This window comes from Nannobrachium achirus (genome assembly GCF_963921795.1).
Source record: "Nannobrachium achirus genome assembly, chromosome: 4".
NCBI lineage: Eukaryota > Metazoa > Chordata > Actinopteri > Myctophiformes > Myctophidae > Nannobrachium > Nannobrachium achirus.
In genome coordinates this window covers 56659803-56674974 of record NC_137813.1, presented here as the reverse complement: position 1 = coordinate 56674974, position 15172 = coordinate 56659803, and the positions used below count along the sequence as shown (strand labels likewise).

Here is a 15172-nt window from a genome sequence, read left to right as displayed (position 1 = left end):
AACATTAGCCACGTTGTGTCTATGCTTTTCTTTTCTCTTTAAAACGGTCGGCGAGTAGCAAGACATGTACCAAAGCTGTGTGTGTGTGTGTGTGTGTGTGTGTGTGTGTGTGTGTGTGTGTGTGTGTGTGTGTGTGTGTGTGTCGCGCGCGCCAGCGAGACCCAGCTGCACTGTCAGTATTCGCTATGAAACACTCAATACATGGCGTCCACAATCATTTGGAAGTCGGCGTGTCTCCCTCCCAAACGACCGCTGTTTCCTTGGATTCACAGCCGAGAATATGAACGTGAAGCCGGGCTGAATGAATGAGAAGACACCGCTGAGTACCGAAATTAAGTCGGGAGGTCACAACATTTCGCCAGCACCGTGGAGCCTAGTTTAGTCGGTTGACGACCCCCCGAACCGGGAACGACGACCCATATTTGGGTCTGGCCAGTGCCGAACCGAAATTAGTTAGGCTCACTATTAGAGTGTGAATCGACCCTAAAGCCCTTTGCACACAGGCGCGTTTAACCGCACGGATAAAACGGACAATATAACTTTTTGAAAAGAAAACAATGATTCTCTATGACCTCATGCACACTGGCTCCGAATTAGCCGTGCCACGAGTGGCTGCCGCCGTGCGTTTTTTTTCTCGATCGAACCCAGTTCGATTTGTGCACTCTTGTCGCATGCGGTAAAAAACTCATCACTCCTTTTATGACTCCTTTTGGGATCCGCAGCGCCGATTCCGCACAGCATTGCACACCAAATCCAAAAGCGTTTTATTCATGCCGCAAACGAAAAAAACGCAACTGTCCTGTGTGCAAAGGGCTTTAGACTGTCTTTATACCAGAAAAACAATGAGACCTAAAATCACAGTAACCGCTCATCGGTTAGTATTTAGGGCCTCACAATGTGCCCAGGAGGCTAAAAAATCCTCAGGCTCCCGGGCTGAATCAGGGGCCCAGCTCGTCCCTACCCTTTGCCCTGCACGGCCAGAGATGACAAGGTGGCGCAAAATAAACATCCAAAGCAAGGGACAGTAGTGGGGAACGCCACCAAGCTATACGAGTTCCTTTCGGCAGTGTCCTATCAATTTTTGTTACGACCACGAGCATCGAGCAAACGAACAGCGTCGCTTCTGAAAAAAGAAAGTGAAAGCTGCCGCGGACACACACACACACACACACACACACACACACACACACACACACACACACACACACACACACACACACACACACACACACACACACTCTCTTCAGCGAGAAGAGAATACAACAACGGAGAAATGAAAACGTGGAGATATTTGACTAAATGAGGACCCCTGTTGTTTATTAGGTTTAAAGGACAACTTTAGTTTTTTACAACAAGGGTTCATATTTAGTGGCCAAGGCCACGAAGTGGCAAATGGCCACTCATTGTTATTGGACTTCAGCACTATTATTAGTGGCCAAGGCCACGAAGTGGCAAAAGGCCACTCATTGATATTGGACTTCATCATTATTCCGCCACTTTTGCTCTAGCGGCTAGACCGTGCAGTCGCTTTTTACGAAACTCGGCAGTATGGCAGAGGACTATGCCAAACGGCTAAAACGCGAAGCTCGCAACAATCGGCCAAAGGGTGGCGCTGTAGGAAGCCTTCGAAAGTGCAAACTTTGAACTGGTGTAGCTCATGCCCTGTTTCAGGTACAGCAATGAAACCTGTATACACTTATGCGTCTCCTCATGCCGAACAACTTTTACGCTCTGACTTTTGACCTCTGACCTTTACCTCTCCCACAATTTTGAATTATATAAAAAACAGTCAAAATCTATCTCCTCCTGGGATTTTCGCGTAACGTGCGCGAAACTTTTTTTACATGAACTTTGGACCAACACGGTCATCGCACAGCAGCCGGATTTTCTTTAAAGCGAAACATTATTTTTTAATAATTCACTATATAATGCAGTTTCATGCAAATTATTCTTCTGCCTCTAAATCATACATGCAAAGTGACACGTTCATGGCAGTATGGCAGAGGACTATGCCAAACGGCTAAAACGCGAAGCTCGCAACAATCGGCCAAAGGGTGGCGCTGTAGGAAGCCTTCAAAAGTGCAAACTTTGAACTGGTGTAGCTCATGCCCTGTTTCAGGTACAGCAATGAAACCTGTATACACTTATGCGTCTCCTCATGCCGAACAACTTTTACGCTCTGACTTTTGACCTCTGACCTTTACCTCTCCCACAATTTTGAATTATATGAAAAACAGTCAAAATCTATCTCCTCCTGGGATTTTCGCATAACGTGCGTGAAACTTTTTTTACATGAACTTTGGACCAATACGGTCATCACACAGCGGCCGGATTTTCTTTAAAGCGAAACATTATTTTTTAATAATTCACTCAATGTTGCAGTTATATGCAAATTATTCTTCTGCCTCTAAATCATACATGCAAAGTGACACGTTCATGGCATTTGGCAAATATGTAGACGGTTAGTCCAAATATCACTGAAAGCAATCTTACTCCAATTGGCCAAAGGGGGGCGCTATACGAAGCGTTTGAAAACTCAAACTTTAAAGGGGCATAAGTCATGCCTCGTTTCGTTTGAAGACATGCAACTTGCTTACACGCGTGCCTTGACTCAAGCGGAAGACATCTGTGTCTTTGTTAAGTAAGCTCCGCCCTTAGATTTTCCGCCATTTTGAGCAGTTTGTAAAACACTTAAACCCGCTTTTATTCCGGAACTTTCGCGTCACGTGCACGGAACTCTTTTTACATGAACTTTGGACCAATATCTAAAGATCTTTCAGATCGGATTTTTTAAAAATTGAAACATGCTTTTTTAATAATTCAATCAACATTGCAAGTTTTATGCAAATTATTCTTCTGCTTCTAAAACAAACATTTAAAGTAATATTTTCTCACTGTGCAGAGCTGTGCATAGCTCACCTGGTAAGGCCTTTGTATATCATTCCAGAAGTCCCCTGTTCAAGCCTTACCTCATGCATTTAAAATACATTTTACAACATTTTGCCGTGAAAACCCTGGTACTGCAACTGAACATGGCAACCCGACCAAACATGGCAACCTTCTTAAGCAAGGGTATAAATAGTGGTTGAGTTGAGGCCACTCCCCCCCTCTCAGATTGTTTGGAAGCCGCATGGTGCTGGTGGTTGCTGCTACTCACTGCTACATTATGCAGCAGCTGCAGGTCTGTACACTGTTCATTATTCCAACAACTATTCCAATTTCTAACAGTTTCATTCATTATACTTACCCATACTATAATTTGGCTTTTAGATTTACCTCACCTGACCATACCTACCTGATCCACTCGATACACTGGCTGTGTATGATGGAGGAACAATGTGACTTGGTAAGCTGACCATGTGCTCTGAAATGTTATGATGTTTTTGGTTTTGGGATCTAAATGTTAAACGATTTCTTTTGGAATGTAATGCTTGTATGTTAGCTGCAACGTTGATTATTGAATTGATGTATTTTGAGTTTAATGCCAATGCCTAGTTGGGCAGATTAATGGAATTATTTTGTTTCAAGCCTGTAGTGCAGCAGATTATTTGAATTTGTTGTTTTTCTATTCATTTGGCCTTTTTCTTTGATCCAGGCCAGGTTTATTGCCTAAAACTGAATCTGAAAGATGGCGAGCCTGCAGAAAGACTGACACAATCCTGTCTGACCTATGGTTATGGGTAGGAAAAAGCAGCCGCAGTGACACTCATTCCTATTTTGATTTTGAAGTAATGACTTTGAGTTTCTTTATAAAGTAATGATGTTTGAGTGCATTCATTTATTCATTTATTGTTTCAAACCATGCAGGGGAAGCTCAGCCTCACACCTGAAGCCCATCTGACAATCAGCTGACAATCAGTACCAGCTCCCAGATTGCTTCATTGAAGCCAAAGAAAGGCAGTGTATGTGGGTTCATTATTCTGAACTGTGTGGAACAGGCAGATTGAACACCTCTTCTCTACCTTGTGGCTCAACTGTAATTATTCTGAAGCTCACCTCATTTCTCTCTCCCTCCCCCACCTAGGCTGGCTGGGTTCCAACACCCCCCAATTGGAATCCATAGTCTGCTCTGCCCACAGGACAGCAGCCCCATGTGAGCCCCTAAAGTTCCAAGTTTTGACCCCCAGCCGCCTTCCCCTCAACGTTTTTCAATAAAAACAATTTAAGTTTAGTTAAGTCTGACTCTGCTAGCCACTTACAGAAAATAATGCTGCTATAATATTTTGCAATTGCAAATCCTTTGTGTAAATAAACTGAAATTCATACTATTGCCTGACTATTTCTTTATCATGTTTCACAAGCATCTGGGTCTACAATGCCAGTGGTGTAAAAGTAACTGAGTACATTTACTCAAATACTATCCTTAGTATAATTTTGAGGTATTTTATACTTCACTTGTATAGTCTTACTTCTAGGCTACTCCAGTAAATGCTCATGCGTTGCATTGCATTGTGAGCTTGTAGATCTGCTATTTTCAAAAAATGTCAAGTTGATGCCAATACCTTTGTACTTTTATTCAGTATTTATCTCTATATATTCATGTTATTCCTGGCACCGCCCCTGTTATTAAGTGTGCCTGCCATGCAATGGCAAAACACTTATTGTAATCCGCCATACTTAAGTCAGTAAGTAAGTAAGTAAGTCATGTTCTTGCAAATTTCTGCTCGTAATAACTGCCGCACAATTTACGCCACCCCCGCAATATATACATCAAAATGTGCGGCTCGGCCGGGAATGGTGTGCTATTACTTTTCTTTCCGATCCGCGATACGATTGCGATGTAATTCGCAAAAAACGACGCCCAAAAACCCCATTGACTTAGAATGGGGGACTCCGAAAAAAACCCAGAAACTTTGGCGCCACATAACTCTGCCATACTTTTGCCTAGCAACGTGATTTAAACTTTAAAATGCACACACAACTTTGGTCTTTTTCCGGCCAATAGGGATGAGCTGTAATTGATTAAGCCCCGCCCCCTCTGTAACAGGAAGTGTCCTTCGCCAAACAGGAAGTGCCTCTATAACTCATGAACCGTTTGTCGTACAGACTCGCGGCTGGTGTCATAAATTTTTTTTTTCTCAAAAATTTTTTTTTTCTCAAATTTTTTTTTCTCAATTTTTTTTTCTCAATTTTTTTTTCTCAAAATTTTTTTTCTCAATTTTTTTTTTTCTCAAAAATTTTTTTTTCTCAAAATTCTTTTTTTCTTAATTTTTTTTTTCTTAAATTTTTTTTTTCTCAAATTCTTTTTTTTCTCAATTTTTTTTTCTCAAAACATTTTTTTTTCTCGAAATTTTTTTTTTCTCAAAATTTTTTTTTTCTCAAAATTCTTTTTTTCTCAATTTTTTTTTCTCAAATTTTTTTTTCTCAAAAATGTTTTTTTTCTCAAAAGATTTTTTTTCTCAAAATTTTTTTTTTCTCAATTTTTTTTTCTCAAAATAATTTTTTAAGGCACACTTAAAATTTCTTGGAAATTTTCTTTTCTAGTCCTGTTCATATCCTGAAAGAGGCGGAGGCTGAAAAAGCTGTCCTGAAAAACATCATTTGATTTCCTGTTGTCCTTGCATTAAAGTGTCAGTAGTTGGCGTTCTGGGCTCTGAATGTACCTGGGTTGCCATGTCTGCTTATAATAAGCAATTTGTGTCTCGTTAAGATTTTTATTTATCCAGCCCCCACCATGCAGTTTTGTACAGTGAAACCCAAAATTCAAAAATGGCAAAAATAAACTTTGCCAAAAATCTAAAAATAGAGAACTCGGGAACGGGAACAAAAGGCAAAACTCAAGAAAAAGGCAAAAATAACAAACACTGCACTAGGCTATGGGGCCCTTGCAACTCTCACTGAGATTTGTTCATCTCGCTCTGCTGAGCATAACAGAGTTGCCCTGGTTTGCAGCCTCCCTTTAAAGGAGTGGATCCTACCACTAACCAGGAAACCAATTACCTTGAAATGGCTGATATAGCAGCTTACAGTCTCTCTCTCTGAATACATTACCCTTTCAATAAATGTGAAAGTGTTTTACACTACATATTCAGGTTGGAATTCATGTACAGAGCTGTTAGAAAAAATTTGCTCAATGTCTTTGTCTAACACCCCCCTCCTCCACAGTATTGGCAACCTCCACCCCTATTTAAGTGGAGTGGTACAGCCCTGTTCTGTTTGACTTGCACTGTCACGACCTGGCCCGTAGGCAATGACAAATTGAGGAGGACACATGGTAGGGGTATAAATAATAAAAATAGTTTATTAACTAAAAGGGTTAACTCATATTTACAAGAGTATGAGGTGTGTAAGTCAGTAATCAGTAGTGTCAGCAATGCATGTATGTGTGGTAAGTATGATGTGGGGTGTTGTAAAGAGTGTAAACTCAAAGGAACTGAACAAACAAAGGGTGCTGTCGTCTGGGGAAAGAGAGACTGGCTTTCCACTCAGTCTTTTATGGGGAGCCAGGGAGCACTGGCCAGGTGCTCCCAATGCACCTAATCATCAGGCTCCATTGGCCGACACCCATAGGCTCTGTGGAAGAAGCACAAATACAGGGATCCACCATACATAGGGCTACACAGGCCCTACAGGCCAGGCCAAGGGGCCGTGACATGCACATTCAACAGAGGAGTGCCAGTGACTGCAGATGATGTGTGTGTGCGTGCGTGCGTGTGTGCAATGTCTTTAAGCAGATTGCATATGTCTATAGGGCACGGGCTGCCCCGTGACAAAGTGGTTCCCAAATCCTACAGTCTTTTGCATACATGTTGTGTAGAGGCCAATTTGTGCTTTTACCTATAACCACCGATTAGTGTAAAACTTTGTATGCACACTTCCCAGAGGCCAAGGAAAAACCTGTGCCCTGCATTTTTCACATCTGCCATTTATAGCGCAACCAGAAGGCAGACATACAGTATGTAAAACACATTCTTCGATATTACTCCTTCAAATTTTATCCGAAAATCACACAAATCAGTACACAGTATCTCTACAGTGATGTGATCATGACGGATTTGTCCGATATCATATTCTATCTAATTGGCTAAAATGTAATTCCAAGGTTTGCAGGATTGCTCCTTTTTGAACAAATTGTCTCAAACGCAGCCTGCTATGTGTGTGAGATTTTGCACACACATTCCCACTAGGCCAAGGAACAGATGCCACCCTTCTCACATTGGCCTGTTATAGCACCACCAGCGGGTCAATTTTTGCAAAACACTTTTTTGGAACAACATGTCTCAAATCCTGCATGCAGCGTCCGATTGCCGTGAAATGCCCAAGAACACGTGGTACCCTTTTCACTTTGGCCTATTATAGTCACCACTAGGCCAAAAAAAACAAACAAAAAACACCTGACCTGCCGGAGACCTGTTCGGAAGAACACTGCTTCCAGTTTTTCTTTGATTTGTTCTTTGCTTTCCCTTGATGCTTTTTTGCTTTCCTGCTTTTTCTGCCTTGGCCACTTTATCGCTGCTTGCAGCTATATTTATTATTATTCTTCCGCCACTTTTGCTCTAGCGGCTAGACCGTGCAGTCGTTTTTTACGAAACTCGGCAGTATGGCAGAGGACTATGCCAAACGGCTAAAACGCGAAGCTCGCAACAATCGGCCAAAGGGTGGCGCTGTAGGAAGCCTTCGAAAGTGCAAACTTTGAACTGGTATAGCTCATGCCCTGTTTCAGGTACAGCAATGAAACCTGTATACACTTATGCGTCTCCTCATGCCGAACAACTTTTACGCTCTGACTTTTGACCTCTGACCTTTACCTCTCCCACAATTTTGAATTATATGAAAAACAGTCAAAATCTATCTCCTCCTGGGATTTTCGCATAACGTGCGCGAAACTTTTTTTACATGAACTTTGGACCAACACGGTCATCGCACAGCGGCCGGATTTTCTTTAAAGCGAAACATTATTTTTTAATAATTAACCGTATAATGCAGTTTCATGCAAATTATTCTTCTGCCTCTAAATCATACATGCAAAGTGACACGTTCATGGCAGTATGGCAGAGGACTATGCCAAACGGCTAAAACGCGAAGCTCGCAACAATCGGCCAAAGGGTGGCGCTGTAGGAAGCCTTCGAAAGTGCAAACTTTGAACTAGTGTAGCTCATGCCCTGTTTCAGGTACAGCAATGAAACCTGTATACACGTATGCGTCTCCTCATGCCGAACAACTTTTACGCTCTGACTTTTGACCTCTGACCTTTACCTCTCCCACAATTTTGAATTATATGAAAAACAGTCAAAATCTATCTCCTCTTGGGATTTTCGCGTAACGTGCGTGAAACTTTTTTTAAATGAACTTTGGACCAACACGGTCATCGCACAGCGGCCGGATTTTCTTTAAAGCAAAACAATATTTTTTAATAATTCACTCAATGTTGCAGTTTTATGCAAATTATTCTTCTGCCTCTAAATCATACATGCAAAGTGACACGTTCATAGCATTTGGCAAATATCTAGAGGGTTAGTCCAAATATCACTGAAAGCAATCTTACTCCAATTGGCCAAAGGGGGGCGCTATACGAAGCGTTTGAAAACTCAAACTTTAAAGGGGCATAAGTCATGCCTCGTTTCGTTTGAAGACATGCAACTTGCTTACACGCGTGCCTTGACTCAAGCGGAAGACATCTGTGTCTTTGTTAAGTAAGCTCCGCCCTTAGATTTTCCGCAATTTTGAGCAGTTTGTAAAACACTTAAACCCGCTTTTATTCCGGAACTTTCGCGTCACGTGCACGGAACTTCTTTTACATGAACTTTGGACCAATATCTAAAGATCTGTCAGATCTTTTTTTTTTTTATTGAAACATGCTTTTTTAATAATTCAATCAACATTGCAAGTCTTATGCAAATTATTCTTCTGCCTCTAAAACATACATGCAAAGTAAAATTTCATGATGAACTACTATAGAGGGTTAGTCCAAATATCACTGAAACCAATCTTACCCCAATTGGCCAAAGGGGGGCGCTATATCATTTTGAAAGAAGGCGTCAAGTACATTACATGAAACTTTTTTTTTCTTATCTTTTTTTTTTAAATGACAGGTCCATTATGTGTGACTGCCGTAGTGTAGTGGACAGTGCCTGTGCCTGATATTCGGATGGTTGTGAGTTCGAACCCCACGTTGGGTAGAGTTGATGTTAACATCCTGGATGCCCATGGCATGTGCGTATGTTGACACGTCTGATCTAACTCCAGATCACGTTCATGTTTAAAATGAGCCCTTCTCTACCGGCCGTTTTGAGTAAAAGAAAATATGATCACTCGAAAATGTCAGAAATACTCAGATTACATTTACTCAGATTGATTTCACCCCAGAAATATAAAAAAGAAATCAATAAAATCAAGGCACTCAGCCTACATAGAACTTTTTTTTAAACAAACATGGTTAACAGATCCTGTGGCTGCCTAGTGTAGTGGTCAGGGCACATGCCTTACATGCAGAAGCTCGTTGGATCGAATCCCACCTGGGGCTTGTATAAGCATAAAACCATGACATAAATCCTGAAACCTGAAACAAGCATTATAATACAAACTGTCATGTCTACACCTATGTTGTGATTTCCAAGGATTGCAATGATACCATGTACCAGCTCAGTGGTCTAGTGGTTTGAGTGTCTGCCCTGAGACTGGGAGATCTGGGTTCAAACCCGGGTCGCATCATACCAAAGATTATAAAAAATGGGTTTCCCTGCTTAAAACTCAACATCTAGGGTTGGATTGGGGGTAACTCCCTGCGACATACTAGTGTCATGACCAGGGGGTGTACTTGTACAACAAGTTACCTTGCGCTACAGAAACAAGAGATAGGCTCCTGCCCTATGAGATTCATAGCCTGGCCGATTCATATGGTCTTCATAGCTCAGCCAGGCTTACTATGTACATCATTAAACTGTCCAGGTGCATAGTATCACAGTTTTTTTTATGTCTGTTGCATATAGGCCTACAGTCTTTTGCATACATGTTGTGTAGAGGCCAATTTGTGCTTTTACCTATAACCACCGATTAGTGTAAAACTTTGTATGCATGAAACTTTTTCTTTTTTTTCTTTTAAAAAAAGAAAAATGACAGGTCCTTTATGCGTGACTACCGTAGTGTAGTGGTCAGTGCCTGTGCCTGATATACGGATGGTTGTGAGCTCAAACCCCACGTCGGGTTGAGTTGATGTTAACATCCTGGATGCCCATGGCATGTGCGTATGTCAAACTCTTTAATGTTGACACGTCTGATCTAACTCCAATTCACGTTCATGTTTAAAATGAGCCCTTCTCTAACAGCGGTTTTTTTTTCTGTTCTGAGTAAAAGAAAATATGATCACTCAAAAATGTCAGAAATACATACAATAGATTACATTTACTCAGATTGATTTCACCCCAAGCCTCCAAAATATAAAAAAGAAATCAATAAAATCAAGGCACTCAGCCTACATAGAACTTTTTTTTTAAACAAACATGGCTAACAAATTCTGTGGCTGCCTAGTGTAGTGGTCAGGGCATATTCCTTTCATGCAGAAGGTCGTTGGATCGAATTCCGCCTGGGGTTTATATAAGCGTAAAACCATGATATTTGGTACACTTCACAGTTTGGTTCCTTGAACAATGTCTGATATGGAGCCTTCCTAAAAATGTCCCCCAACCCCCCTTGATGCGTATTTTAATATCCGCCATTACTAAATAATGTATTTTGCATCATAAATCCTGAAACAAGCATTATAATACAAACTGTCATGTCTACACCTATGTTGTGATTTCCAAGGATTGCAACGACATCATGTACCAGCTCAGTGGCCTAGTGGTTTGAGTGTCTGCCCTGAGACTGGGAGATCCAGGTTCAAACCCCAGTCGTGTCATACCAAAGATTCTATATAGCCATACAGTCTTTTGCATACATGTTGTGTAGAGGCCAATTTGTGCTTTTACCTATAACCACCGATTAGTTTAAAACTTTGTATGCACACTTCCCAGAGGCCAAGGAAAAACCTGTGCCCTGCATTTTTCACATCTGCCATTTATAGCGCCACCAGAAGGCCAACTTACAGTATGTAAAACACATTCTTCGATATTACTCCTTCAGATTTTATCCGAAAATCACACAAATCAGTACACAGTATCTCTACAGTGATGTAATCATGACGGATTTGTCAGATATCATATTCTATCTAATTGGCTAACATTGAATTCCAAGGTTTGCAGGATTGCTCCTTTTTGAACAAAATGTCTCAAACGCAGCCTGCTATGTGTGTGAGATTTTGCACACACATTCCCACTAGGCCAAGGAACAGATGCCACCCTTCTCACATTGGCCTGTTATAGCGCCACCAGCGGGTCAATTTTTGCCAAACACATTTTTGGAACAAAATGCTTCAAATCCCGCATGCAGCGTCCGATTGCCGTGAAAGGCCCAAGAACACGTGGCACCCTTTTCACTTTGGCCTATTATAGAGTCACCGCTAGGCCAAAAAAAACCTACCTGACCTGCCGGAGTCCTGTTCGGAAGAACACTGCTTCCAGTTTTTCTTTGATTTGTTCTTTGCTTTCCCTTGATGCTTTTTTGCTTTCCTGCTTTTTCTGCCTTGGCCACTTTATCGCTGCTTGCAGCTATATTTTATATTGTAATTAAAGAATATAAAAGATGAGTGTTAAAATGATTTAATTTACTTCTTTCTATTGTTTTAGAGATTCTTATTTCAGTGGTTCGGGGCATACTTACAAGTGGCTAAATATATAATTTTATATCATTTTACACATTCCCAAGATACAATGCAACCTTTCATGGTTGGATGTGACTTATGGGGGCTAGACGTGTTACTGTAAATAGCAATAAAGAAACTGCTGGCTTATTGTGTCTAAAGAGACATATTTAGCCACTTGTACGTATGCCCCCATGCGTATGCATGCCCCACATTTTAGCACGGTAAACGCGATAAAACAATAGAACGAAGCAAATGAAAACATTTTAACACTCACTTTTTCTTTTCTCTAATTACAATCTAAAATATGAACCCTTGTAAAAAAAAAACAAAGTTGTCCTTTAAAATAATAATGGGCATATTAGTTTTGTTTGTTGTGCATACACGTTTAGCGGCCGGTCGGTCACATACGCTGCTCCTATGATGAGAACCGCAGGGGCCGTGGCTCGGCCCCGCCGCTCCCCCCAGACCTGTCTCCTCTCCCCGGGGAGAGGGGTGGATGCAGAGGGGTCTCACAGGAGGACACAGAGGGTTTTCACGTCTTGTTGGTTTTATATCCTTTCATTTCAGTCCATATATATGCCAAATCATCATTAATATATAGCCACTATTAAAAAAAAAACATATGTCGCAATGTCATCCTCTCCGTGTCTGCCTACTCAGATCATGCTGTGCTCTGATTGGCTGGGCAAAAAAAAGCAAGCTCTTTCCAGTCTGAACGATAAACAAAAGCTGCTTCAAAATTGAGGACTAGTGAAAAAAAGCAAGCTTTTTATTTCCAAGCTTTTTTTCGAGCATGGCAGCTGGTTTCCATAGAGATAACATTGAATTACCAAGCCAAACTTTAGCTTTTCTGCCTACAGTGTGCACCAGGCATTAATTAGGCTGTAATACTACAATAATGATTAGGCACTGCTGGCAGACATTTTGATGACACATCATTCATCCCATGTTAGTTCTCATGGTTGTGAGCTGAATGTCACAATGCTGATGATGAAGATCACATGACAAAAACAATTGCTGCACTTTACTACGCACGGAAAGTAAACATACATACAGTATATTTGTTAGTCTCTAAAGAGTTAAACTTTTTATGGAGTGCGAGAACATGTTCCACCCTTTTTCCTTTATATTTTAGACACTTCTGCAATCAACCCTAAGCTAAGTCCAGAGAAGAGCCTGACAGTTTATCCTGGACTAAAAGGTATTATTGCATAGCAAGTGTTACCACATTAACTTATAAATCCTCTCTTCTTACCTGTTGGTGTGTCTCCAAACCTGGGCGCTATATCCTGCCTGTTGACCTTCGGCAGAATAGTGGCCATGATGAGACATTCTTTACCGGGGAAGCTTTGTACGATCTGGTCGGTGACTTCCTCAGCATCAGCATCCTGCAGAGCAATCTTTGTCAGCGGCTCGAAACCTGCAACATATTCACGATCTCGCAGATACCACTTGAAGCTCTTGAAGGTCTCCTTATCCAGATCAAGCAAAGTCTTCCGGATACGTTCCCTAAGTGACCCCATGGTCGATTCCTACAAACAAATGATGTTAACATGTCAGCTTTTAATTTCATTCTCTTAATGCTTTGGATGTGGAGAAGACAAGCTGACAAACATTACATGAATGTACAATACATTTCCACTTTACATACCTTTAGTTCTATTAATGTATACATCACATATAGACACATATTGTAGACCAGTGAAAGCAAAGCCATATAGAATGTATTAAAAAAAGAAAAAAGAAAACACATTCCTACAACCAAAATCTGGTACGGGCTCACTAGCAAAGGTTTGTAACAATGAGAGTGTACAAATGGAACCAAATGGACCCTTACAAGTCAGTTTTAATGGTCGATTTGGTTCCATTTGTACACTCTCATTGTTACAGACCTGTAAGGGTCCATTTGGATCCCCTCCAAAAGGACTACTAATACATTAAAGGCTAACAAAGCTCTTTATGTGTTTACAGTAATATTTTCTCTGTTCATGAAAACAATAGATTTATGATTAAAATGTCCTCCTCAATCTAGTACACTGGTTGCCAAACACTGGTTTCAGGACCCATTTGTGGGCCTGTGGATACATTTTTATGGGTCCCCTTATTTACTTATAAATTATTATTATTATTTCAAAGATATTTTCAAAAAAGCAGAATTCTTCACAACTTAAAAACAAATTCAGTGATTATTCTTTTCAGTAAAGAAATTAATTAGAAAACAAACGTTTTAAGAAGTAGTGAAAATAGCTCACAACGCGGCACGAACCAACACGCTGTGAGCTTGTAGATCTGCTATCTTCATTAGTTTGGATCCCGGGCAAACTTCTAATTTATCTTTTGGGTCAAAATCATTCTTAAAATCATGGCTCAAGTCCATTTCTCTCCCATTAATTTCACTTAATTTAATTAAGTTTTCTTTCAAATACAACCAAATGAGACAAACCCATCAGATGCCCACAGGGGGTTAAAAATAAATGATAAAAAGCAACATTTAATTTTCAAATCTAACTCAGATCATTATTAGTATATTGTCTGTTTTCATGTGTTTCAAATCTAACTCACAGCAGATCATTATTAGTATATACACCAACACGGAGCTTTGTCATCAGCGCGTCATAGCTGGGGGCGGAGTCAAGCGTGGGGGAAATATTTAACAACCCCCATTAGTAGAATGGGGTTTTCCGTGTTTTCAAATCCGATTTTTTAATAGTATAGCGATGTTTTAATTAATTGCAATGTCTTACATTGATTCCTTGGTTGCCAATGGACAAAAAATGATGCATTTAAAATTAAACAGCTTTGGGATTAAATATTGTCTGATATTATTAAGGACAGGTCGCATCATCAAAGACCATGGGTTATCTAGACTATCCGTCTGGTATTAGACACTGTTACATTTTTTTTTATGATAAATTAAACTTATCGTATCAAAAAACGAAAAGCATTAATTAATCAATGATGGTTATAGAGCACATTAAATGAATTCCAGTTGTCTACAGCCATTAACAGCTTGTTATCATGCAAGGATTTACACACTGACACAACGCAACACAACACAATCCTATCCTAAATAGTTTCAAACCTGCAGAAAATACTTTTAAACTGGCGTCGATCCTGCCATCAAAGATCAGGTCTCTATCCTACTTGAACTCACTACGATGTGTTCTATAAACAACATTGACGACTTAACGACTGTTGTTTTTGGATATTAGAGTAAGTTTAATTGATCATATATTGTAATTGTGTCTCTACCAGGTGAAAGACATAATGTAAACAGGTTTTGTAGCATAGAGGGAAGAGGGGGACCACGGGTGCTTATATTGTGCAACTCGACACATGCACGGGGGATAATCTGAGTCTGATTATAAACCACTTAATTACATTGATTCTTTACTGCAAATGCCTGGACAAAAAACTATCTGCAATAGCATCGGGATTAATTGTTGTCCTTATAGGACTGGTCGGATCAATGCCATGGTTAACTGACTGATT

General features: G+C 40.4%; 1 protein-coding gene across 1 annotated transcript in view; it reads right to left on the bottom strand.

Moving 5' to 3' along the window:
• The window catches only part of LOC308283022 (uncharacterized protein), a gene marked incomplete at both ends in the record, with an annotated part of 54160 nt that extends 40957 nt beyond the window's left edge, over nucleotides 1-13203 (bottom strand). The window contains one exon of the mRNA XM_080723408.1: nucleotides 12936-13203. Coding sequence (XP_080579534.1) covers nucleotides 12936-13203 — 268 coding nt within the window. The remainder of the gene's footprint in view (nucleotides 1-12935) is intronic.
• Between the last annotated feature and the right edge of the window lie 1969 nt (nucleotides 13204-15172).